This window comes from Marmota flaviventris, chromosome 8 (genome assembly GCF_047511675.1).
Source record: "Marmota flaviventris isolate mMarFla1 chromosome 8, mMarFla1.hap1, whole genome shotgun sequence".
NCBI lineage: Eukaryota > Metazoa > Chordata > Mammalia > Rodentia > Sciuridae > Marmota > Marmota flaviventris.
Window position 1 is genome coordinate 131,743,073 of NC_092505.1, and position 23,994 is coordinate 131,767,066.

General features: G+C 48.5%; 1 protein-coding gene across 6 annotated transcripts in view; it reads left to right on the plus strand.

The window, feature by feature from the left end:
* The window catches only part of Poc1a (POC1 centriolar protein A), a 71,336-nt gene that overhangs the window by 41,979 nt on the left and 5,363 nt on the right, over positions 1–23,994 (plus strand). For all 6 annotated transcript variants that reach the window (XM_071615668.1, XM_027933558.3, XM_071615669.1 and 3 more), the window contains one exon: positions 9,046–9,189. In XM_071615668.1, the coding sequence (XP_071471769.1) occupies positions 9,046–9,189 (144 nt within the window). The remainder of the gene's footprint in view (positions 1–9,045; positions 9,190–23,994) is intronic.

The following is a 23,994-nucleotide window of genomic DNA, read 5'->3' on the forward strand; positions in this document are numbered from 1 at the left end:
TAAGGAAGACTAGGTAAGAGTATGGGTAACCCCCCACCATGGTCCTGTCTCTTCCTAATGCTTCTTGGGGCTAGGTGGGGTCCTAGGCCTTACTGTCCCGCCCTACTTCTGTATTCTCAAAATCTCTTGCTCAGTTTTGCTGCAACCCGTGTGTGTTTCTGGCTTTGACAGTTATGGTGACCTGGGAAGCTTTACCCCTAAAAGGCTGGATGGTGTTCTTCTATCCCTTGAACCCCTCCAGGGAAGAAGTCCAGAGACCTCTGTGCCAAGGAGTGTCCTAGTTGCATGATCATGGCTGTTTTCTCTTTCACAGTCTCTCCTGGCCTTCCCTCTCCATTTCATCTTGCTCCTTTCTGTGGTTTCCCTCACCTGGATGTGACATTTCAGTAAGGCAGACCTCCCAGCTCTACTTTTTTCCGGGGAGGGGGTGGGGGATGTGGACACTGAGTAACTTTCTGTTTCCTGCCTGCCAGGGCATTCCTTTCATTCTTGTGAAGACTATCCCCCCCCCTCACCCCCCCCCCAACTCCTGTATGTGGGGAAGTTCTTGGAATCCTTGCAGTTTGGTGGGGGTTGAGCCCAGGTGTGACTGTCCCAGCCCTGGGGCAGAGGTCTGGGCTTTGCTGTGGGCCAGGGTGAGGAGAGAGTGGTTTGTCCCTTTAGCATTCTCCCATATTTGTCCAGAGACCTGTGAGCACCACAGATATAATAGAACCACAGAGGCATCTGTGGTTCCTGCCTAAGGGGACTGAGATGACAAAGTGCACCATGCTTGCTGCTTGTGGCCCTGTGGCCCTGGAGGCACTGGATCCAGTGTTAGTTAAAATGGTGGATTCCTCATTTTCCATTTTAAGGATGCCCTGTCAGTTTCCCATTGCTGACGGCTTTGGGTCAAGGGATGGTCCTGAGACTTATCTGTGGTTATGGAACATCTGTCTCAGTTTGGAGGCTGCTGTGCTGGCCTCAGGTCCTTTTTTGTGTGTCCCTAAGCTTTTCATAGATAATCCAGTACCCTGCCCTCCTCTGAGTCTGTCATGGGGAACACGGAGGTGCTCTGTGAGTTCAAGCCTCTATATAAAAGCCAGCAGCCATAACCAAATCCTATGGTCATGCTCTGGCTGGCTTGGGAGAACATTGGCCAGACTGCTAAACAATTAGGTGATTTTATGAAACCAGAATCCTTCTTTGGTTCAGGGCTATGTTTAGAACCAAAATTTTCCTCTCTAGTTGAATTCCAGACTAGAACCTTAAATTGTAGGGCAAATAAGACTGTAGTGTATCTAGTCTGCAAATATGTGCCGTGAATACAGTACAGGTTTCTTTTGAACTTAGATTTGAGAAAACATCCCTGCCTTTTCCTCTTCAGAAGTTGGACATGAGGCCAAGCCCAAGTGAGCTCTGTCCTTTGCCTACTTCCCTCCCCAGGGCCAGGTTTAGCAAATATGGAAGTAGGCAGACATGGATGCCTGTTAACTTTTCATATAGTCACAGCAAGGACCTGAGGTCAGGACTAAGAAACACCTGTGCCTGTGGTGCTTTGTGCTGACTTAGTAGACCCCACAGTAAGCAGTCTAGTGAAAGATTAAACTGAAAAGACTTGATCCTGGTTTTGTGTGTTTTTATGCACACATGTGTCTTTTCCTTCCAGTTTTGCACTCAGCCCTGCTTTGGAAACAAAGTGACATGCTTTGATGTTTTAAGTGGGCAGTGGCCAGACAGGCTGTCTGCCTGGGTTTGTGCAAGAAGAGTAGTAGTGAGAGAGCCCAGCTCTTGACCCCAGGTCACTTTTCTCTCCCTCTCTGGCCATGAATCAGTTCCTGAACACTTATGTCCATTACGGAATTTCAGTTTCAGGAGTAGGCAGGGAATATTTCAAGGTCCAGGATTACAGATTAAAAGAAAAGTAGATTCTCTGAGATCTGCTCTTATTAAAGTAGATCAATGATGAAAGTAGCCAAATCTACAACAACAACAAAAAATTTCCACCTTGAACAAGTGTTAATCATTATTTATTCTACCCAGCAGAGGGGGGTGTTCTGTCAGGTCACCTTACAACAGATTGGGCGAACTCTAGCTACTCCTGGCTGCTAGCCCGCTATGCAGATCTTGTTCCCAAGATCTTGCTCCCATGTCCAGCTATGCATAGATCCCTAAGTGGCTGATGACTGGGTAGCCACTGCTTTGGAAGCCCTACCTAGGGATGTCTGCTGCTTTCTTAGGGTTTCCCAGAGAGATTATGACTTTGGGAATAGACCTGCACTGAAATGAGAGTCTCTGTCTTTCTGCATTTGGCCCCACAAGGGTCTTCAGCCTGGAGAAACAGTGATTTTCACCTTGATATAGTCAATGCTGAGTAGCATCAAGTGTGTCATGTGATGGGTAGTTGGGCTCCTAGAGGCATTGCAATTGCAACTATACATCTCTAGGTTGTTGTTGTTGTTGTTGTTTTGGTTTTGGAAAGCTTTATAATTTACAAATAGTAACATTCACCATTGAAAACATGAACAGTTCTATGAGTTTTGACAAAAAGATAATCACATAACAACCACTACAATCAAGATGTAGAATATTTCCATCATCCCAAACAGTTGCCTTGCTCCGCTTTGTACATAGTCCACTCCCAAGCAACCCTTACTTTGCTTTCTGTCACTATAAATTAGTTTGTATTTTTTAGAATTTATTGTAAATGGAATTATGTAGTAATATATTCATTTTAGTCTGGTTTTTTTTGGCTGTATTGTGAATGACTCATGTTGTTAAATGTATCAGTAGTTCTTTCCTTTTTATTGCTTAGTAGTTCTCCATTGAATGGATGTGCCACAATTTTTTTTTTTTTATCTATCTGTTGATGAATATTAGGTTATTTTCTAATTTGGGCTATCACAAATAAAGCTGCTCCAGGCTGGGGTTGTGGCTCAGCGGTAGAGCACTCCCTTTGCATATGCGGGGGGCCCTGGGTTCGATCCTCAGCATCACATTAAATAAATAAATAAATAAAGGTATTGTGTCCAACTACAACCAAAAAAATACATATATATTTTAAAAAAAAAAAAGCTGCTCTGAACCTTCATATACATATTCTTTATGGACATATGCTTCTATTTTTTTATGGGAAATCTCTAGGAATGGAATGTATAATAGGTATATTCTAATCTTTAAAATAACTGCCAAACTTTTTCAAAGTTGAAATAAATAAAAACAAAATTAGAGGAAACGTACTACCTGATACCAAGACTTGGTTTAAAGCTGGAGTAATCAAAACTGTGGTATTGGTGAAAGATAAACACCATGGATCAGTAGAACAAACAATAGACCCACAGGTGTCTGGCGAGTTAATTTATGCCATCTCATATTTGCGTGAGCAGTATATGAGAGTTCCAATTTTGCCATCTTTTCTAGCAGCACTCAGTATAGGCAGTCATTTTAACTTCAGACCATTCTAATAGCCATCTAGTTAATGTCTCACTGTGGTTTCATCTTGCATTTCACTACCAACTAATAATGTAGAATATCTTCTCACATGATTTTTTTTTATTATATTAGGTGAAGTGTCTATTAAAATCATTTAAATGTATATTTTTAATTGGGTTGTTTATTTTCTCTTGAGTTTTGAAAATTTTTTGTATATTCTGCATGCAAGTCCTATACTAGTTACGTGACTTACAGATATTTTCTCTCTTTGGTTTGTCTTTTTCTTTTCTTTTTAATTTATTTGTGGCTTTTTATTTTCTTAACAGTGTCTTAAAAAGAGCAAAAGTTTTAAATTTGGTGAAGTTTATTAATTTTTTATTTTATGGAATCATGCTTTGCATGTCATGTCTGAGGAATCTTTGCCTAACCCAAGGTCACAAAGATTTTTCTAATGTGTTTTAGAAGAAAATACGTGTTATGGTCTTACATTTCACACTTATACCTATTATCCATTTTGAGTTAATTTTTGTACATGATACAAGGTATGTATTGAAACTTCTTTGTTTTTGCATGTGGATATCCAGTTATTCCAGCAGTTGTTGAAAGTACTTTTTTTCTACTAAATTGTTTGTGTACCTTTATTAAAAATCATTTGACCAACCGGGGTAGTGGCACACGCCTATAATCCCACTCTTGACTACTGTAGCTTTAAACCAAGTCTTGATATCAGGTAGTGTGTCTCCTCTAATTTTGTCTTTGTTTTTGTTTGTTTCAAAATTGTTTTGACTTTTTTGATTCCTTTGCCTTTCCATATAAATTTCTTGATGCCTATTACTTTGAGGGAGAATTGACATCATAACAGCATTGAGCTGTTATTAAAGAATACACAATGGGGTTGGGATGTAGCTCAGTTGATAGAGTGCTTGCCTAGCATGCACAGGGCCATGGGTTCAATCCCCAGCATCACCACCACCATCCCCCCCAAAAAAAGAATACACAAGCATGCTATATATATCTTCATGATATAAGTCATCTTTGATTTTTCTGATCAGTGTTTTGTGGTTTTTAGCATATATACCTAAGCATTTTATCATGGGTTGACTATTGACTAATAGTTCCTCCATCTCTGCAAAAAAAAAAAAAAAAAGAGAGAGAGAGAGAGAAGTTCAGAACTTGTGAACGTTTGCAGGTATAATTAAGAGTCTCAAGATGAGCTCACCCAGTGAATCAAAAGTAAGAATTACAGAATTCTCACATGAAACTATACAAACCAAAGATTATTGGAGTAACATGTTTGACATATTGGAAGATGCTAGCCCAATATTCTATACTCGGCAAAAACAAAAAAGAAATCAGATTCCCTTTCCAGACTTTTTCAGATAAACAAAAACTGAGAAGGGCTGGACACACGGGTATGGCCTTGGCATGGCTTAATGCCTTTCTGTGGTCCCTTCTACAGGCCTGCACTTGGCTTGTTTTCTCCTGTTCACTACCCTGCTCCCACCAAGTCTTTCTCGCGAATGCCCAGTGGTCTGTGGGGAGGAACCTGCGAGTGGGTGCAAACTCCTGTATTTAAGGTTCTTCTCTTACCCTAGTCCACCCTTGGCCTTCACTGAGAACCATCAGGCAAAGCCACTTTGATGTCAAATAGACAAAAGGCTACTGTGATTTCTTTTCGCCCTTAATGCTGCTCTGGTTACTCTGCCATTGTCATTACTTATGTCCCTGGTATGAATGTCTTTTCCTATTTTCATGTCATTTTCTTATCACTGCTTTCTCACTTATTTGCCAAGCTCTTCAGGAAATGCCACAGCTTCAGAATGCTGGAGTGCAGGTGAGTGGCTGCATTGCTGTGGGCAGGGCTACAGGTCCTTTGCTGCAGTGTAGGTGTTGGGGAGACTTCACTACACAGGAATTTCAACACCGTGGTGGGTCTGGCTCTTAGAGGCGTTAGGTGTTCATGGAGAGCCTCCTCTGTATTCAGCTTTTGGTGGGCAGGCATGCCAGGGTAGGCAGAGTAGGGGAATGATGCCAAACTCTTAGACTTAGGACCTGGTGGCCTCCTTGAGATACAAGAGAGAAGATGTACCTCCTTGAGATACAAGTGCACATGGAAGCCCAGCTACAGCCAGTGTCACCTTCCAGAGGCTGCCTGATGTCTAGGAAGTGTCTGTAGTTTGAATTTAGATCCCTATTCTCATTTGCTGGGTTACTTAGAGCAAGTTACTTAACTTTCTGAGCCTGATTTTCCCTATCTAAAAAATGAGGTTAATATCCCTATTCCAGAGGCCATCATAAGGATTCAGTGAGGCGATGCATTAAATGGGGTGACATTAAATGAGGCCATGTAGTAGACAGCAAGTAAACAAAAGCAGTTGCTGGGCTTGTAGTGGCATTAAGTGCTCTGATGTCATCTGATGAGAATGGACAAAGAGGAAGGGAAATGGCTCAAGGCAGACTTCGGGTTGAGGACAGTCACTTCCTCTGTCAGTCTGTTTCCTTTTTTGTAAAATGGAGGTAACTGTGAAAGCACGGTATGGATGGGAACACGTCTCTCTTCTGAAGGCCAGCTCCAGGCACTGTAGCTGCAGTCCTTAATGCTCCCTTGGACCTCCTCAGCTTTGGCTTAGAATAAGGCTTCTGTTGCGAAAATCAGTGGTGCTCACTCCCACTCCACCATCATCCAGTGTTTCCAGCGGCCATCAGCACTGGCAGTTTCTGAGCTATTCTGCAGAAACACTCAGAATTTCCATTCCCTCTTCCTCAGGCAGCAGGCAGCACCAGTCTGGCCCACTTCATGAGGATGCGTGCTGTTGGGACAGAAGGGCTACACCCTCTCTCCGGTGACCTTTCCCGGAGAAGTCACAAGGACTTAGTGTCCACAGGAAAAGTGAGCTTGGCTGCAAGGAGTTAGCACAGCACCGTGAACTTTTCCCAAGGCCTGCTGGTGACTTTAGATGAGCACCTCTCATGACCCAGCCCTTTGAAGGGCTGGCCCAGTTTTCACCCCCATATTATAGATGAGGAAGTGGAGGCCAAGAGAAGTCAGCCTCTTGCCCACTGCATCTAACTGGTCAGTGACAGAGCTTGGATTTCAGCCAAGACCTAGTCTGACTCACTATTCTTCACCACTGTGCTCTTGCTGAGTCTCTGACAGACTGCCTGGGCCTTGGGGCCACTGCAGTGGGCAGAAGGCTATCCTGGCAAGGCCGTTTGGCTTCTGAAATGCTGTCATTTGGAATGGACTTCTGGGTGGGCAAGGAGATCTGAAAAGCGTCGATTCCTGGAGGACTGGGAGAGCCCTTGCCCTGATGGCTCAGGGCTTAGAGAGCGGCCATAGTACATAGCAGATGAGAGGGCAGTGGACACGTGGACACTGTGCTGCTTCTGTTCTTGAGAACGTCCCTCCGGCTTATGTCTCACAGGCATTGTTTAGCCACCAGGACTTACATTTTTCCAGGTTCAAATCAATGTGCCCTTGAGAGTTTGTGGTTTATGAGATTAGAACTCTTTCCTAGTAAAGGAAAATATGCAGGTAGGGGCCACACGCTCAACTGCCTTTGCATTCCTCGTCAGTTGGGAATCTTCTCCTGGGCTGATTCCTTTTAAGGACTCTGATGCCTGCCCAGGTGAGCATGTCCAGGGCAGAGCATGTTCCCAGTGCTGGGCTGCTGTAGGTAAGTTCAAGAGATGAGAGACAGGAGAAGCAGCTAGCTTCTAATAGTGGCTCTGTAGGCAGCCTCGTGTTGTCAGAATCAGGTACACAGGCATCCTAGGCGAGCCCCAGTTGTCACCAATGTACTTCACTGGCTGTGGCACTGAGAGGCAGGGCTGCTGTATGGAGTAGCCTTGGTTTTGTGATACACAGCAGTTGGCTTGCTTTCGACTCTTGAGCCTAGTAAGTTCTGGGTTAGCGAGAAAAGAAAGGAGGTGTGCAACAGGAGGCGTGAGAGGGCAAAGTCGTGGGCCCTGTGGACAGGCCAGCATTAACTCAGCCATTCATGTGTCCTGGCCCTGGCAGCGCGGTAACTGAAGGAACAGGGCAGGATGGGGCAGGCCCAGGTATATAGGAGCACAGAGGAGCTCCTGGTTAGGAGTGAGAAGTGGGGAGGGGAAGGGAGCAGAGGTCAGGCTGCTTGAGCTGGAAGTGAGGGTGCAGAGGCAGGAGAGGAGCTTTCGAAGGAGGTGGACTGGCTTCAAGTACCTTGCCAAGGGCCTTGGATTTTTCTCCCAAGGGTGGCAGAGAGCCCTGAAAGACTATCAAATCTGAGGGGTGACATGGTAATGTTTAGAATGCCCTTTGCCCATTAGTGAGGCAGTGGTTTAAAGCCCAAGCCCCAGCTGTGGCTAAATTTATGTGTCACTGAGGCTTTGGGGCTGGCCAAGAGTCGAGCTATCACTGAGCATGGCAATCCACAGGGAACAATTCCACAGAGGAATCACAGCCTTCAGAACTAGAGCTGAATTGGGCTAGGGTTGTGGCTCAGTGGCAGAGTGCTTGCCTCACATGCTTTACACATATGAGGCATGGGATTGGATCCTCAGCACCACATAAAATAAATTAGTAAATAAACAAAATAAAGATAGATGTTCATATATAACTTAAGAAAAAAAAAAACTAGAGCTGGACCGGGCACAGAGCCACACACCTGTGATCCCAGTGGCTTGGGAGGCTGAAGGAGGAGGAGCATGAGTTCAAAGCCAGCCTCAGCAATGGCGAGGCACTAAGCAACCCAGCCCTATTTTGTGTTTCGTCTCTAAACGAAACACAAAATAGGGCTGGGGATGTGTCTCAGTGGTCCAGGGCCCCTGAGTTCAATCCCCAGTACCCTCCCACCAAAAGAAACCAAATCAAACCAAAGCTGGGGTGTTCCCACCTACTGAATATTCACTGCACTTCTTGGGTCTGGGGAAGCCTTCATCTGTGTTTAAAGCAGAGACCTGACTTTTCTAATTGGCACGAGCCTGAAGGGCCTTAGCAGAAACATGGAGCACCTCATATTCCTGAGGTCACATTGGGAATAGCCTGACTGTTCCTATCCTATGGATTTCAACTCCCATGAGCCATCTGGCCAGGATAGTCACAGAGAAATCTTTTTTTTTTTTCCCCCAGAGGATCTGGACCAGGGCAAGTTTGGGACATCCCCTCACCTGATTCTGGGCCACAGTTGCTAGACCCTTGGGAAGGCCTTCGTGAAACCTGGAGCATCCCATGTTGGGGATGGGGAATTAGAGTGGGCTGACTGGGAAGAGAGGCAGCTTCGGGGCCAGGTAGTCTTCAGTGTCTCTAGCCCTACTCGGAATAGTGGGTACACCTTGAGTGAAGAGTTGAGACACAGACCAGCCTCCTTGAGGACCCCAAGAGGGCACCCACTGGCCTACCTGCCTGTTCACCAGGCCACTTCTAGCCTAGACCACCGTATTCTGATTGCATTCCTCATAGCCTCTGTTCAGAAAGGTAGACGTGTGGACCCTGATGTGGGAGCCCCATCATTTTGCCGTTTCTTACTGACACTTTGAAGTCATTTTCTCAAATTTGCTGGTGGTTTTCCACGTGATCCTTTGGAGCGGCTGTTCTTCTCTCAGCATTTCCTCACATATTGAATAGACTGAGGGATTCTTCTTTCTCTTTAGCCAGAAGTGGATTTCCCTATCCCACCGGGCAAAGGCAGGAGTTTAGAGTCTGTGCAGAGCCAGCCCCAGGAGTCCATCAGCATGCCCCAGACACTGACCAGCACACTGGAGCACATCGTGAGCCAGCTGGATGTCCTCACTCAGGTAGGTCATGATGTGAGTTTACTTAGTTGCCCATACTTGGTCTGGCATTTGGACCATTTGAAGTTGGCCAACAGGTGTTGGATTTTTTTAAAAATATAATTAGCGTGGACTTATTTTCCAGCCCAAATTAATGAATTAGCAGTTCATTTCTTGGGATTTTGGCTCTTTGATCCATTCAAACCCTGGCCAGGCCACTAGATTCCAAAATCCCAAAAGCTAGAGCTTGTCAGAGTGCCCCCATCCAGCTATGGCCTGGGCCACACCAGAGCATTGATTGTTTATCCCACTCTTGGCTAGGTGGGCACTCCAGGGACATGCCAGGGAACTGAGCAGTGAGTGAGTTAAGGCTTCTAAGAGCACAGCCTGACACTATTTTTTATCCTGTGAGCAACCATGGAGAAATCCCCAGTTCACAAATCTGGTACACTTATCTGTAGTGTGTGGTGGTCGTGGGTGCTGCCTTCCTCATTCATGGTGAGGATTAAGAGATATGAATTTCTCAGGCTGGGGTTGTAGCCCAGTGGTACAGCGCTTGCCTAGCATGTGTGAGGCACTGGGTTTGATCCTCAGCACCACAAAAAATAAATAAAATAAAGGTTCATCAACAACTAAAAAGAATTTTTAAAAAGAGCAAGAGAGAGAGAGAGAGATAAGAATTTCTGCCAAGTGTTTGGCCCATGTCTGTCTCTGGGTACCTGTTCAATACATGTTCACTGTGACCCTTATCAGCAAAATAGATGTGGCTCCAACTCCAGAACTTGCTGTGACAGCTTGTAATACAGATTCATAGTGCAGCAGTTTTAGTAAGAGAAAAAGCTCAACAAGGAGTGACAGTCAGCACTGGGGTCATGCCCAGTGGAGCATCTCACTTCAGGGAGTGAGAGTGTCTCTGGCAGAGGTAGCAGTCTGCCTGCAGGTCTGGAGGAGGCAGTAGGCACATTGAGGAACTGAACAAAGCCCAGAGTGACTGGCATGTGGCATGTGATGGGGCTGGGAGCAAGGCAGGATTTGAAGGTCCTACAAGGCCTTGGTTCCTTGGCTCTTGATACCAGGTGGGGACTCAGCAGACCCTCTCTCTGCCAGCACATGGGAGAATAAGGGTGTGAGAGGGACATGGGGCCCACTAGGAAAAGAGAGGTGTGAAAGTGGGGAAAGGGGAGATCGGTTTAGCCCACAGGAGGCATGCACAGGATCCTTGATGTCTCTGTCAGACATTAAGTGGTGTGGCATCCTTTTCCTGCCTCTGGATCTTGGGCTAAGTGAGAAAAACTCCTCCACATTGTGTCCCATCATCCATGACATGTCACAGTAAACAGCTAGGACTGTACACCTTGGGCCCACAGATGGACTCTTACAAGGGAGAGGCCAGGTCTCAGTGGCTGGGGTCTCAGACATTTTGGAGAGCCTGTTAACCCCTGGGAAGAAGGCCTGTGCTAAAAGAGATGTGAGCAACGTGAAGAGACACTTCAACCTTGTCAAAAACCGCCTGTGTTCCTCACAGCCTCATCAAGTGAGAGATCAGGGGAGGTGGAATCAATTAGAACTTTATAGGATAAAATTGGAAATTAAGTCTAAGAAGATGGTTAAAAATAGCTTCATTGGATACAGAGGAGTATATCATTAAAAACATTTCCTGTCACTGTTTTAGGGGTACACATGGAAGGTTTTGTTATGTGTTAGCAATTAGGAGTCTGGTAGTAACTTTACAAGAAACTTGCATCATAAATTATAAGTGATGGCTTTCCTGTGGCCTGGCACTGGTGTCCAGTCCCTCTGGCACCCTTGTCCAACCTCACCATTCAGCCCCTTTGCATATCTACCCACTATCAGATGCCAAGACATCAACCAGTTGCCTGTTTTGCAAAATTGACAATGTCTGTGTGTTCCTGGATGCTACAAAGCAAGGCTTTCCTACTGGACTCAGGTGCCTGAGGAAATCTGGATTCCACAGAGGCGCCTGAGGTTCAGCCATTTTTTTATACAAGGTGCATTTGGGTTAATCTGGCCATGCTCTCCTGGGGCTTTGTCATCAGCTATTTTCCAGGCCCACATTTCTCTCCTGGTCTTGGCACTCTAGCTGAGGTACCAGCCAGAGCCAGGGCAGTCACCACCAGTGGGCTTTAGCTTTAGGCTTCCCTGCCCCTCCTCTTGGGATGGATTCAGCACAGGGCAAGTCTACAGCAGGAGTCTCTCTGAATGATCTAGATGGACCCAGCCCTCTCCTAAAGTATAGAGCCAGGTGATCATTGCTATCCTTCTTCCCAAGTGGCTTATGAAGCCAGGCTCCCCACTCAGCCTGTGGGTACTGGCCTTGGGTGCCACCCCTCAGCAGGTACTTCTCACCTTCTGCTGGGGTCTGAAGCACCTCTCTGCTGTGGAGCATGGGACATCTCAGTCACCCCAACACTGACTACTAACTTCAAACATGTCCATCTGAACCATGCTATTCTGCTCTGTCCTGTCTCCGTCTCACTGCCCCTTTCCTTCTCTGTGAGGAAGTCTGCTTCAAAGTAACCTTAAGGAAATCGGATCTTCCATGTCCTTTGTGCCTTCTCCCTGCTGAACATCCTTCCAAGGGAGAACCAAGAGGGTGGCAGTGGCCAGGCAGTGGGCGGGGATGTTTACTGAGTGGGTCATAGAGCCCCTGAGTGATATGAATGTGGAACCCCTCAAGGCCTGCTTTACTGCTCAGCAGGCTGGGTATGGCCCAATGTGGTGAGGCAGTCTGAGGGTCAGAGACTCAGTCTCTGCACCTCTGCAAAGCAAAGGCCTGAGGCCAAGAAACTGAGGGAGCCCATGGTGGGGAATGACTCAGAGAAAGTCAGCTTCATTGTGGCTTAGCTCAGTGAGCTTGGACAAGTCACTGAGACCCCCATGCTTCACTTTCTGAATCTGGAACACAGAACTGATAATAGCTCCCACTTCACAGGCTTTGGGGAGGATTAAGTGTGTCCATCTGTGGAGCTAGTCAAGCAGTGCCTGCCAGTGCCATACGCTACTGACATGTTCTGTGCTGCTCCTGCTGCCACCACTGTCCAAGGCTTGACAGGGGTGAAGGTTGTCTTCCTGACAGCACCAGAAGTATCTCTTCAATTTTCCATTACCTTTTGAAGCTATTCCCTACCCTGTCACAGAGAGCCATTCTTTGGTTCTGGGGCAGAGGTGGCTAGTTCCCTCTGCACACATTCATAGAGCCCATTTGTGGGTGCCCATGTGAGAGACCTAGTTCCACCCTTAGATAGTCCCCAGAAACAAATCTGCTGATGTCAGAGCCAAGACCCCAAGGAGGAGCAGATAGCTGGGGCCACAGGTGACAGGTAGGAACAGTGGGGAGGGGGGGGGCAGGATGCAGATCAAGAAGACCATGGGACCTCTGGTGTGGGGTAAAGAAAAGACGCAGCCCAGGACTCTGGAGCATGGTGAGACCCTAAGCAGCATGGAGTCAGAGCCTGACCCAGTGGAGACTCCGGGGTAGAGTGGATATAGGGACCATAGGCCTGTACTTGAGCAAGTGACAGAGCTGTCATGGCCTGACTCCTGGGAAGTGACTTCTGCAGAACCAGGTTTCACTGCAGATAGGAAGAAGCAGATAATGAGATGAGTAGGACTGTAGTGACCTCTGCCAAGGCTTCTGACTGACCTCCAGAGTAAGGAATCAAGTGGGGCAGCTTTCCCCTAGCCCTCCTAGGGCAAGAGGCCTCTCAGGTCAGGAGGAAACCACATTGACCTAGGGTTTGTACAGCATCAGAAACCCTGTCCTTTTAACTCCTGAATCGGAGTTGTACTATTTGCTGTTTTTATAAATACTTTTTATAAACTGAATATACTATTTTTCAAAAGTAGATTTATATGGGCTTTGGGGTGATCTTTTAAGACTCTATTTCCTGCCTGCCAGTGCCCTCCTGAGGAGGCAGTCTTCAGGTGTCCTGATCTGGTCAGGTCTCTCCAAATTGTTTTAGATAGAAAGTTCTTAAGAGCTTGGGGCTCACATCGTTGTCATAATTATCATCATCCTCCTAGTGCTTATCTGAGGCCTGTGACTTTCCTAGGACTTCCCTTTGCAGCCCTCACTTTATCCTCCCACCTGGTGCCTGGCAGTGAGCAGTGACCATTGTGCCAGGTACAGATAGGGTATTCATAGCGACTGGCTTATTGTGCTTGGATCAGCCTTGGGGTCCACCTAGCCTGGTGATCCTGGCGTCAACACTGTTGGGTCAGTGTCTCCAACTTCCCTTGCTAAATTTTTTTTAATTTAAATTAAACATTAAATTAATTAAATATTAATTTAATTAAACAATTTTTTTAATTTTTATTTTTATGTGGTGCTGAGGATCGAACCCAGTGCCTCACACACATGCTAGGCAAGTACTCCACCACTGAGCCACAGCCACAGCCCCCAGCTCTTTTAAAAAAATTTTATTTTGAGACAGGATCTCACTGAGTTGCTTAGGGCCTCACTAAATTGCTGAGGCTGGCCTTGAACTTGAGATCCTCCTGGTCAGCCTCTTGAGCCAGTGGGATTACAGGTGTACACCACTGTGCCCGTCAGTTACCTCCCTTTTGAATAGGACCCAAGCCTGCTTGGGTCCTCTGGGTGCTATTGTGAAGCTTTTGGATAACTGTGTATACTGGGCTGCTGCCAGCTGTGCGGCAAAGCACAGGGGTAAACTGACATTGTATGAGGAACAGTGTAGGGAAGCACTAGGGTAGCCTGTGGCACAGGAGCAACAGAAGTGAACATTCCACAGGCCTCTAACCTCTGGACTTGAGTTCCAGGAATGTTTGTTGAGCACCCAGTGTCTGAGTAGGCAGGAGAATGAGAGGGGAGAAACAGAAGAGGGCTCTCCCAGCCCCAGGAGGGAGGGGGATGCAGGAGATAACAGAGGCACTGGGGCGTAAGTGGAGCTGTTGAAAGTAAGGAATGGCTGGGGTTGTGGCTCAGCGGCAGAGTGCTCATCTAGCATGTGCAAGGCCCTGGGTTCGATCCTCAGCACCACATAAAAATAAATAAATAAAATAAAGGTATTATGTCCAACTACACTTAAAAAATAAATATTAAAAAAAAAATTAAAAAAGAAAGGAATGGATCCTGGAACCCATTAGATAAGAACTTTGAATCTGAACTAAGGCATAGGACCAAGATTGAAGCTCTTCAAAGATGTGTACTTCTTGTGACAATTGTTCTTTGAGTCAAGTTGTCATAGTGATTTTGGGAGAAAATGTATTTCCTAACAATGGAATTTAAGTTTTCCTTGGAGGATATTTTGCTCCTTAAAAAACCCCTAAGGGAGTTCTCAGGAAGCACTGGTCTGAGGTCAGGATTGCATGTGCTGTGTGCTATGTGCTATGTGTGCCTCACTTAGTGTACATCTGTCCTTCATGGTGCAGGGTCTCTTGGGGCTTGGGTTGTGGCTTAGTGGTAGAAGGCTTGCCTCACATGTGTGAGGCACTGGGTTCAATTCTCAGCACCACATATAAATAAATGAATAAAATAAAAGTCCATCAACAACTAAAACAAAAAAAAAACAGAAAAACAGTGCAGGGTCTCTGCTATGAGCCTGTCTGCAGCCCCCTCCCCTCCCCTCCCCTCCCCTCCCCTGCCCAACACAAACCTGTCCTATAGCTGCCTCGGGTCACTCACCTGCCAGGCCTACCCTAACTCTTCTTTGCTAAAGAAGAGAAAAACAGAGACCAAGAATCAGACGCGCCAGCTGCTGTAACCCACCTTTGCCTCTTTCTGGCTTTCCGTAGGGTGGAGATTTTAGCCCAGTTGGTAAAGGCCCGTGGGATATCCACTCCTGTTGCTCCTATGCCATAGGCCACCTGGGTCCTTGTACAGCATGGACTTATTGCTTCACCCCACCTCTTGGTCTATGTTGTGGTGTGAGCCCCAGAGGTCAGCACCTCAGGTGGGGCTGGGACTTTTCCTGGGGTCTTATTTCTTCTGCCTTGCCTAGTGGAATCTAGCCTGGAACCCCTGGTGGCCTGTCTGCTTGATGAGGGGCCTTCCATGGTGATCCAGGCTCAGGCCCTGATCTGGGTGCTCTTTCCCCTCATGCTTGTGTTGGGGTGCTGCCAAATTCAAGGGTCCTTTTCACAGATGCTGGAAAACTAGTCATCAAGCAGAGAGAGACTGTCCCTCCAGATAGCATTCTTCTTGCATGAGATCCCTGGCTTCCTCCCTGGAGAATGCCAGGGCTTGGTTACCCTTAAGAGTGACAGAGGTTCAGGTGGTATCTGCTAGTCACTGAGGCCCTGGGCCTTCCTTGGGGTAAAAGGGTGGATTGAGGAGCTGTGGACAGTGACCCAGGAACCGGGGAGGCAAGGACCTGGTTCAAGTCCAACAAGCAGCTTGGTGGTTTTGCCTCAGAATCCCACAGAGAAGTTATTTTTTGCTCTAGTTTCATGTCTTGCTGCTTTTTAAAAATACCAAGCCATGAAATTCCTGTTCCAACTGTTTTTTATGGCACCCAGTGCTTCAGGCTGGCCCCAGCAATGCTGTGATGTCACGTTCAGGTTCCTGTGACTCATGGAGCTGGGCTCCAGGACTTGCAGTACACACAGTGGGAACCAGGCCCACCCAGCTCTGCTGGTTTGGGTCTCCTTGGCAGTTAAATGTATAGGTTATTCTGATCTGCAGACCTAACTCAAGAATTTTTGCCTGTTTGATCTGGGGAGTTAGAGAGAATTGACTACTTGCTGGGATACCCTAACCACCCCCAGCCCCAGGGTCCTGGCAGTCCCCTATTAGATGGGCTGCTGAGGTGAGGCATCTAGTTCCACTAGTGGGAAGGTGGGATTGCTGCACCCTGCTGCAGGTCAAGCTGCCTGACTGCTCTCTGGGACTCCTACTGTCCTTTGTTAGGCAGGCCAGCTATCTATGGAAGCATATCCAGATCTCAAAGTAATTGCACCATTTTCCCTGGGGGCTGGTCCTCCCAGGTACACCCAAGCCCAATTTATTGGGACGGTATAGAGTAGAAGTCACCCTGTGTGCCCTTCGGTGATCCGTGTTTACAGGGTATGTGCTGCCCTCCAGTCATTACCTCACTCCCAGGCAGGGCCTGCAGAGAGGTGGTTGGTTTGTTTCTCCAAAAGCAAACCTCTCCACATCATGACATTTAGCTGCCCAAGTGGATTTAGCCACTTTCCTTTGTGGATAGTCAGGGCTGCCTTTTTAGTCGAAGTCCACTTTAAGTTTAATCAAAGTCAGATCAAACTCACTTGGGGTTTGGGGAAAGAACCTCTTTTTCCCCCCTCTGTTAAGAGGCTACTTCCTGCTGGGCATCATGATGCACTCCTATAATCCCAGTGACTTGGGAAGCTGAGGAGGAGGATCACAAGTTTAAGGTCAGCCTGGATAATTTGTTTATCTTAAAAAATCAAAAGGGGCTGGGGTTGTGGCTCAGCAGTAGAGCGCTCGCCTCTCATGTATGAGACCTGGGTTCAATCCTCAGCACCACATTAAAAATAAATAAACAAATAAAGATATTGTGTCCATGTATAATTTTAAAAAATTTTAAAAAAAGGACTGAGATGTAACTCAGTGGTAGAGCACTCCTGGGTTCAATCCCTAGTAGTATAAGAAAATAAAAGGAAGGTACTTCCTAGAGGACAAAGGACTCAAAACACTGTCTGATGGGTAGCAGAGATATACTTGGTGCCTGGTTCTAGCTACTTGCAGAGGGACTAGGGAAGAATGTCTATCTAGACTCCTTGCCCCTCCCCAACCCTGTTGCTCACTTTGACGTTTTATCTACTGGCTCCCCTGGCTTTGCAGTGAAGAGAGATGGGGAAGATTGCACCTTTCCCCAATACCAAATCAGGGCAGTGTGCAGCTTCCTCTCATGGCGTGCAGCCTGCTAGCAGCACTCAAAAACTGGCTCCAGTTTATTATTGCATGGGGAGCCGGATGGCAGCTCCCATGGGGGATCTGGCAGAAAACTCTTGCTTTCCATCTTCTATCCCGTCTGCGGTTGTGGCAGAAGCACCCCCTCCCTGAAGAAGCTGCAGATTGAAGGCCCCTGCCTGCCAGATGGGCTGGGCAATGGCTGTGGTTACCTCTAAAGCCTGGGAATGTTCACGGTCGGTCATTCGAGATTTCTTCTGAGGCTCCAAGCAGGCCAGGAGGTTGGGGGAGGGCTGGAAGATGACAGGCGAGAGTGTGAGGGGCAGTAAGGCCCACGCAGGGACATCTTATTAAGGCTGACTTGGGATGCGCTTTGAGAAGGATGAGGGGACTCCAAGTGGTTTGCTCATATTTCTTTTGGGGACCTGAGGGCCCTCCAAGGACGAGTCAATCAAACACAAAACCTATAAAAGGACCTGTGAGTGTTAGTGACTAACAGCCCCAAATGGGCCTGCATCCTCTGCGATTCACCAAGCCAAAGCTGACACTGGCTGCCTGGTGTTCTCCCCAATGAGGCACTGCTACAGCAGGCCAGGGAAAGCTGCAGGAGGGCCTCTGATCAGATCCAGGGATGGCGGGGGGCGGGGGGGGGGACTTGACTAGAGCAAGAAGAGTGAGCAGGAAGAAGCCTTGAATTTAGCAGGGCATGGCATTTGGAGAACATTCTGATCTGGGCCCAGTTGGCTGCAGAAAACTGGCCACAGTGGCAGAGCAGGTTTTCCCACGTGGATGAATGGATGCTTCACAGGGCAGGGGGAGGCCTATAAGAGCCCACCCTGATGGCCTGTGCTCTTCTTTCTCCCTGTGATTGTCTGATTAAGTTAGGCTTCATTGAGGTTTTCCAGGCCTCCAGCAAGTACAAAGTAATTTCTTGAACTTGGGGTGATTGTGTTCTATGGGGTATTAGTAAATTAACTACTTGGTATGGATTGTGGGGAAAGTCAGCCTCTGAAGAAATGGGATGTAGAAGATGGCCAAAGCCAAGATTCATGCCCCATGCTTAGCTTCACTGGACTCACCTGGGAATCAGAATGCAGCAGAACCGATGGTCAAGTGTGACTGGTGTCCTGCCTTGAGTCCTGTCCCTGTAGGCACATGGCTTGTGAGAAGATGTGTTTGAACTTAGGCAGTATGAGCAGGGTCGTGGTTCAAGTCCTCCCTGTGTGAGCAGTGCCCCATCAGTCCTAGGAGCATTGGCTTTACAAATGGTAGCGAACGATCCCACTTTTTGTAATTTTTTTCTTTTGGGGGGAGCAATGATATAGAAAGGCTGTGTTTATTTAAAAGAAGTTGTAAAGTCATGAGGGAGGTAAATTAGCCAGGATTCCTTAATCCAGTGGCTAATTCAATGATAGAAAATAGTGTTTCGTGTACTTCCTGGAGAGAGCTAATCCTCAGTAGAGGTAGGGGTTGGGGATGCAAAAACATCAGAGAAATCCTAGATCCCTGAGATAATATGAAACAGAAACATGGACCCATAGGCTCAAGGAACCAAAAGCTTACTTTGTGTTGTTTGCAGCAGACTGTGGGGTAAAAGGGAATGGTTAAAAGACAGTAACTGAGCCCAGAAAATTTCTTTAGATATTTGTATATTATGGACCAACATTTTGTGATCCTGGTCTCTCTAGCATGTCAGGGAGTCTCCATTCCTTCCCTCTGAAGTTTAGGCCTTGAAGCTTTTAGTCATCATCAAGTCAGGTCTGAGGTGGAAGGGGAGGATCCCTGCTGTTTTCCTGACTCGCCCCCACTTTGTCCACCCCCACTTCCTGCTGAAGCCAGAATACTTCCTCCAACCCAAGGCCAGCTGGCGAAGGGGCTGGCCCCTCCTGCCTGCCCACTCTCCCTCCCCCACCATCCCCTTAGGCCTGCCAGGTCCAGGGCCCAAGCTGCTGTGAGTGCTCTTCACAGCCAGGTAGGCTCATCTCCAGACCAGAGCTACCTAGTCTCTGTCTCAGGGACCTGGGATGGCAGGAGTGTGCACTTCCTGCTTCCACAGTACTCAGGGCCAGGCATTTGTCTGTCTGCTACTCCATGTGTGCCTCCTTTGTGCCAGGAGCTGTCTGGGAACAAGAAGACCATCATATGCAGGAACAGACAAAAACTCTCTCCTCATTGTGCTGTCACTAGACTGACTGATGTAGTAGGCTGCTTGAGGGGCCATAGTAGGCAATGGGGCCGTGACTGGGCTGAGAGGCAGAATCCGGGTGAAGGAAAGGCCTAAACTTAGCTCAGCTGCCCCTATCCCCAGGGAGCTGGGCTGGTCCCTCCATCTCTCAGTCACCCTTAACACAGACTGGCCAGGTCACCGTCAGCAGCGTAGGGCTGCCTGTGTGCACATGTGTGCATGCTCACACGTGGACCTAGACCAAGAGGAAAGCTGGGGCTGGGCAGCCCAGCAGCCCCACTTTGTTTTGATAGCTTGTAAGACCCCACAGCAAAGAGGCTCCCTTTTATTGCATCTGTTTTAGATCTTTAGAATCTGAGTGAAGTTAAAACCATGCTACAGGGGAGATTAATTCCACATTTTCCATCTTTGCAATGAAACCAAAGGAAAGTTAGACATTGTGTATAGCGCTGAGCCAGTGGCCAGCCCTAGGATATTTCCCCAGGCCTGGCACATATGGCAAGGTGACTGCACCTCTCTCTTTGACCCAGGCCTGGTGGGATCCCTTACCACCTAATAATCTGACTCCTGTGTTGGGGGAGGGGAGGCCTGGAGAACCCCAACCCCTCCAGGGAGACCTCCTGGGGGAGCTCAAATCAATCACAATCCTGGAAATGATTAAAAGCAACTTTCCATCACAGGAGAACTTTAAAAAGCAATCAGACCACCATGTGCCCCTATGGTTCAGGCCCTCCCACGCTTGACTAAAGCCACCTCTTTATGACCCAATGAGCCCCATATGTGCCCAGGGCTCCCCTGTTATCCCACAGCTCAGTCAGGACAAGAGCTGGGGGAGTCACATTACCCACAGGGCACCCTGTGCCCAGCTGACAGAGCAAGTGCTGTATCAATATTAGCTACTAATATGAGTGTTGTAGAGCTCTCCAGAAGATGCGTTGTACAGACAAGGAAACTGAAGCCGAGTCAGGGAGCTTGCCCAAAACCACTCAGCAAGTTAGTGGTCCAAATCAGACTCAAACCCGGGCCATACAGCTCTGGAACCTCTGCTCTTACCACACAGGACAAAGCTGCCCCACTAGGAATCATTCTGTCAGCCAAGGGCTCACATCTGTGCCACAGCTTCAGGGAAGGAAGGCAGGCCCTGACCCTAGGACTGAGTGAGGTCAGGAGGGCTTCTTAGAAGAGAAGCTAGAGCAGGCCTTCAAGAGGTAATAGTGACCAACGACACAGGACCCAGATGCCATGTGAATGCCACACCAAGGAGTCTGATCTTCATTCCTGAGTTCTTGGACAAAAAAGGGACATAGCAGAAGTAATGAGGAAGGCGGGGTGGAAGGTGATCCAGGAGTAGGGTCAAGGAAGCTGAGGCGTGAAGAGGGCAGGGCAGGAGGTGAACCCCATAGTACCAACAGGGAGGTGTTGTCCATGTCGGTGTCCTAGTGCAGGAGAAACCCAGCAGGGCAGGGGTGGCCTTCCTAACCTGAGAAGGAGTCTGCTCTCAGCAGAGCCCCATTGGCTGAGTACCCTGACCAGTAGTGCCCTAGTTGGTGTCACGCAACAGTCAGGGATGCCTGGACAGCCTGGCCCTGCTGTGCTCACATTCCCGCTGCCCTCTCCCAGGTGCCATACCTCTGCCCAACACACTTCCCTTCTGTCATCGGTCTCAGTGGCTCCTCATCTGATGGGATGGAACGCCCCATCTCCTGGCTTCCCTGCTAGTCAGCCAGACCAGGCAGAGTGCCCAGTGGGCATGTGGCTGCATGTTGGCTCTCTGCCTCTGTCAGTCTGGCCCAGCCACCCTGTCACCTCTATGCTACCTGTCTTCCACCTCATGTAAGAGACCCAGAAGGGACTCTCTGTCCTAGAAAGCAGTACCACTCACCATAGAAGACCCAGGCAGCATCTAGAGGAGCAGGAGGTAGGCATGGGGAAGTGCCCTGCCAGGGTGAGCAGGGACCACTGGGAAGAAGGGCCACCCCAGAGCTGGATAGGAGTGGGAGTGTAGAGGGAAAGCCTCAGGTGAGGCCTGCACATGTGAAAGTATTTTTAAGGATCTAGCTGAATGTCTGAGAAATGTAGATAGAGTGGCCAGCTGGTCACCTTTGTTCTTCACTATCAGTGATAGTGGAGCAGCTTTGCCAAAAGGCAGCCCAGCTGAAACTGGTACTGCAGCCACACTGGGGCCTGGAAACCTCCAAGAGCCAGAGTCTCTTGTTTGCCTCACATGGTGGATGCCTGACATGTGAGAGATGGGAGAGTGAGAGATGCTGTTGAATGCCCCGTGAGAGTCATGGGGGCCCTACAAGTGTCCCCAGAAGTGTCCCATAGCCCCTTGGGCTCCATCTTTCATGAGAGGGACCTTCAGCAAAGGTGGCGTCAACGGTGGCCTGGGAGGAAGAGCAGGTACTGGAAGGGGCCTGGCTCTGAGGTGCACCCTGATCTGTTTTTGAAGTGCCAGTTCAGTGCCTCCTGTCCCACCACTTGTGGGACCAGGTGTGGACAGTTCCCAGACTGCATCTTTTCCCGAGTTCATTCTGGAGCCAGTGCTCTACAAAGTGGCCCTCGGCATGTGGGAGCACTGTCTTCCCTGGCTGTACCTACCCAGACCTGTGATCCTAGTGACACAGCCAGGAAGTAGAGGCTTCTCTGTCCCCTTCTCTTTCTGACTGAGGGCCCTGAGGCCCTTTCTCTACCTCCCTTGTGGCTGCCAATCTCTCTCTCTCCTCTACTCATCCGCTTCAAATCAGCCACACTGGCCTCTTGACAATTCCAACAGTGTGCCTCGGAGCCTTCGCACCTGCTGAACCTTATACTTGGAAAGCACTTCCATTGATATTTCCTCACAGAGGTGGCACTCTCCTTCCCAGGCCTTCCAGCCCAGCACCAGCCCTAGAACAGGTGAACTGTGTCGGGGGCTCAGCCCCTGTAGACCAGACAGACATTCCACTCTACTCTCCTTGCTTTGTCCTCACACACAAGTGAAAAATGGGTAAAACAGGAAACCAGTAAAAGGAGAGAAAAGAGCTGAGGAAAAGATGCAGGGTGAACCCACCTCAAGAAGAAACCAACTAGGTAGAAGGAGGTCCAGGGGAGGTCAGACTGTGAGGAAGTGGGGAGGCTGGGGAGTAAGGGGCCAGCAGGAGAAAGAAGGACAAAGGAAAGGCCTCATACACCCAGGAAGAGCACCAGGGGTTGTGACTACAGGGGGAGAAAGGGGACGTGGGCCAGAGGGGCTGTGTACACCTCCACAAGGTGTCAAAGGCAACCAGGCAAATCCTGCCTGAGGGTGGGGGACTCATTCTCTCAGAGAGCTCTGACTCTCCTCCTCCATGTGACACCCAGAAAACTCTTCCCTGGACCTATGCAGAGCCTGTAGGAATGTCACAGTGGACTGTGGAGCCAGGCAGAGGCCCTTCAAACTCTCCCTGGCCTCTTATAGTGCTCCAAGTTTCTGAGCCCTCATCACACAAGTCAGAGAATCTGAGATTTCCCCTGGCCATCCCAGAGGCCAAAAGAGATGCACCAGCCTGGGCTCTGTCCTGTACAGGGCACCTAAAGTGGACACTTCAGGCCATTGGTAGGCATGAGGGACAATGTAGGAACTGAGCTCAGCTGTTCTAAGTCCTTGAACCCTATAGGGCAGGAGCAGGCCTTTAGCAGATACCTATTAACTAGTGCTGGTGGAGAAAGAGGAGTCTAAGGTGGTGAGGTGGAGAGTGGAGATGTCTTCAAAATGGCCCCAGTGTCGGGCCAGGTGCCAGACATGTCTCTGAGGACTGGCATTTTGGTGCAGTTTCTTTGGGTGTCACTACAGTTTTTAGGGAACTAAAAAATAAAAGCCTGTCACTTTAAAATCAGTTCTTTTTATACCATCCTCAGAAGGCCCTTTAGGGTGTTACAGAAAATGTCTTACACATCTTGAACTGTGAGGGAGGGAGGTGCACCCTCATGTCACTGTTGCCCCCATAGGAATCAGATCACTGTGTCTTTTCTGTCTTTTCTCCCCTATGCAGGAACATTGGGATTCAAATAGAATGTCATTGTTGAGGCTGTTAGGAGAGGATTTTCCTCTGAGAGCTCAGGCAAATGAGTGTGCTGGCAACCCCACTCCCGGCCCCAGCTTCTAGACCACTGTCCAGCGGCTCGGACCCTGCCCAGCTGGCTTCTTACCACGCCCTTGATTTTGATCCCCAACCTCAGTGCCTTCCTCACCGGTTCACCTGGTTGGACCCTATAGGGCACTAGCAGGGTAGTCCCTCTCTGGTCACCTGCCGAGTAGCCAGGCTGCCTTCAGTGGGGTCCAGTAGCATTGCTGGCATCATTCTGAGCCCTGGCAGGGCCCTCAGCTCACCTGCACCAGATTCTCCTTTCCAATATGCAGGGCTTGTGGATTCATTGCCCTCCCCTCCTGCCCGCTTACCATCCAGCTGCCCCACGTCGAGGATGAACTCAGAAATGCAGAGCAGCCCGGCACTGTGGTGCACATAATCTGCTCAGGAGGATCACAAATTCAAGGCCAGCCTCAGCAATTTAGTGAGACCTTGTCTCTAAACAGAATAAAAAAGGGCTGAGGATATGACTGCCATGGCATGCATGAGGGCCCTGGGTTTCATCCCCAGTACTGAAAGGGGGGAAGGGAAAGAGGGACAAAGGAAAAGCAGCTCTGCTGCTGACTAGGTTTCCTCCTTCTCTGATGACCCTTACACTCAACATGACCTGTTTGGAGCCTGTCTTCTGCCTCTTGTGCAGGGCCAGCCCTTGACCTGTGTCA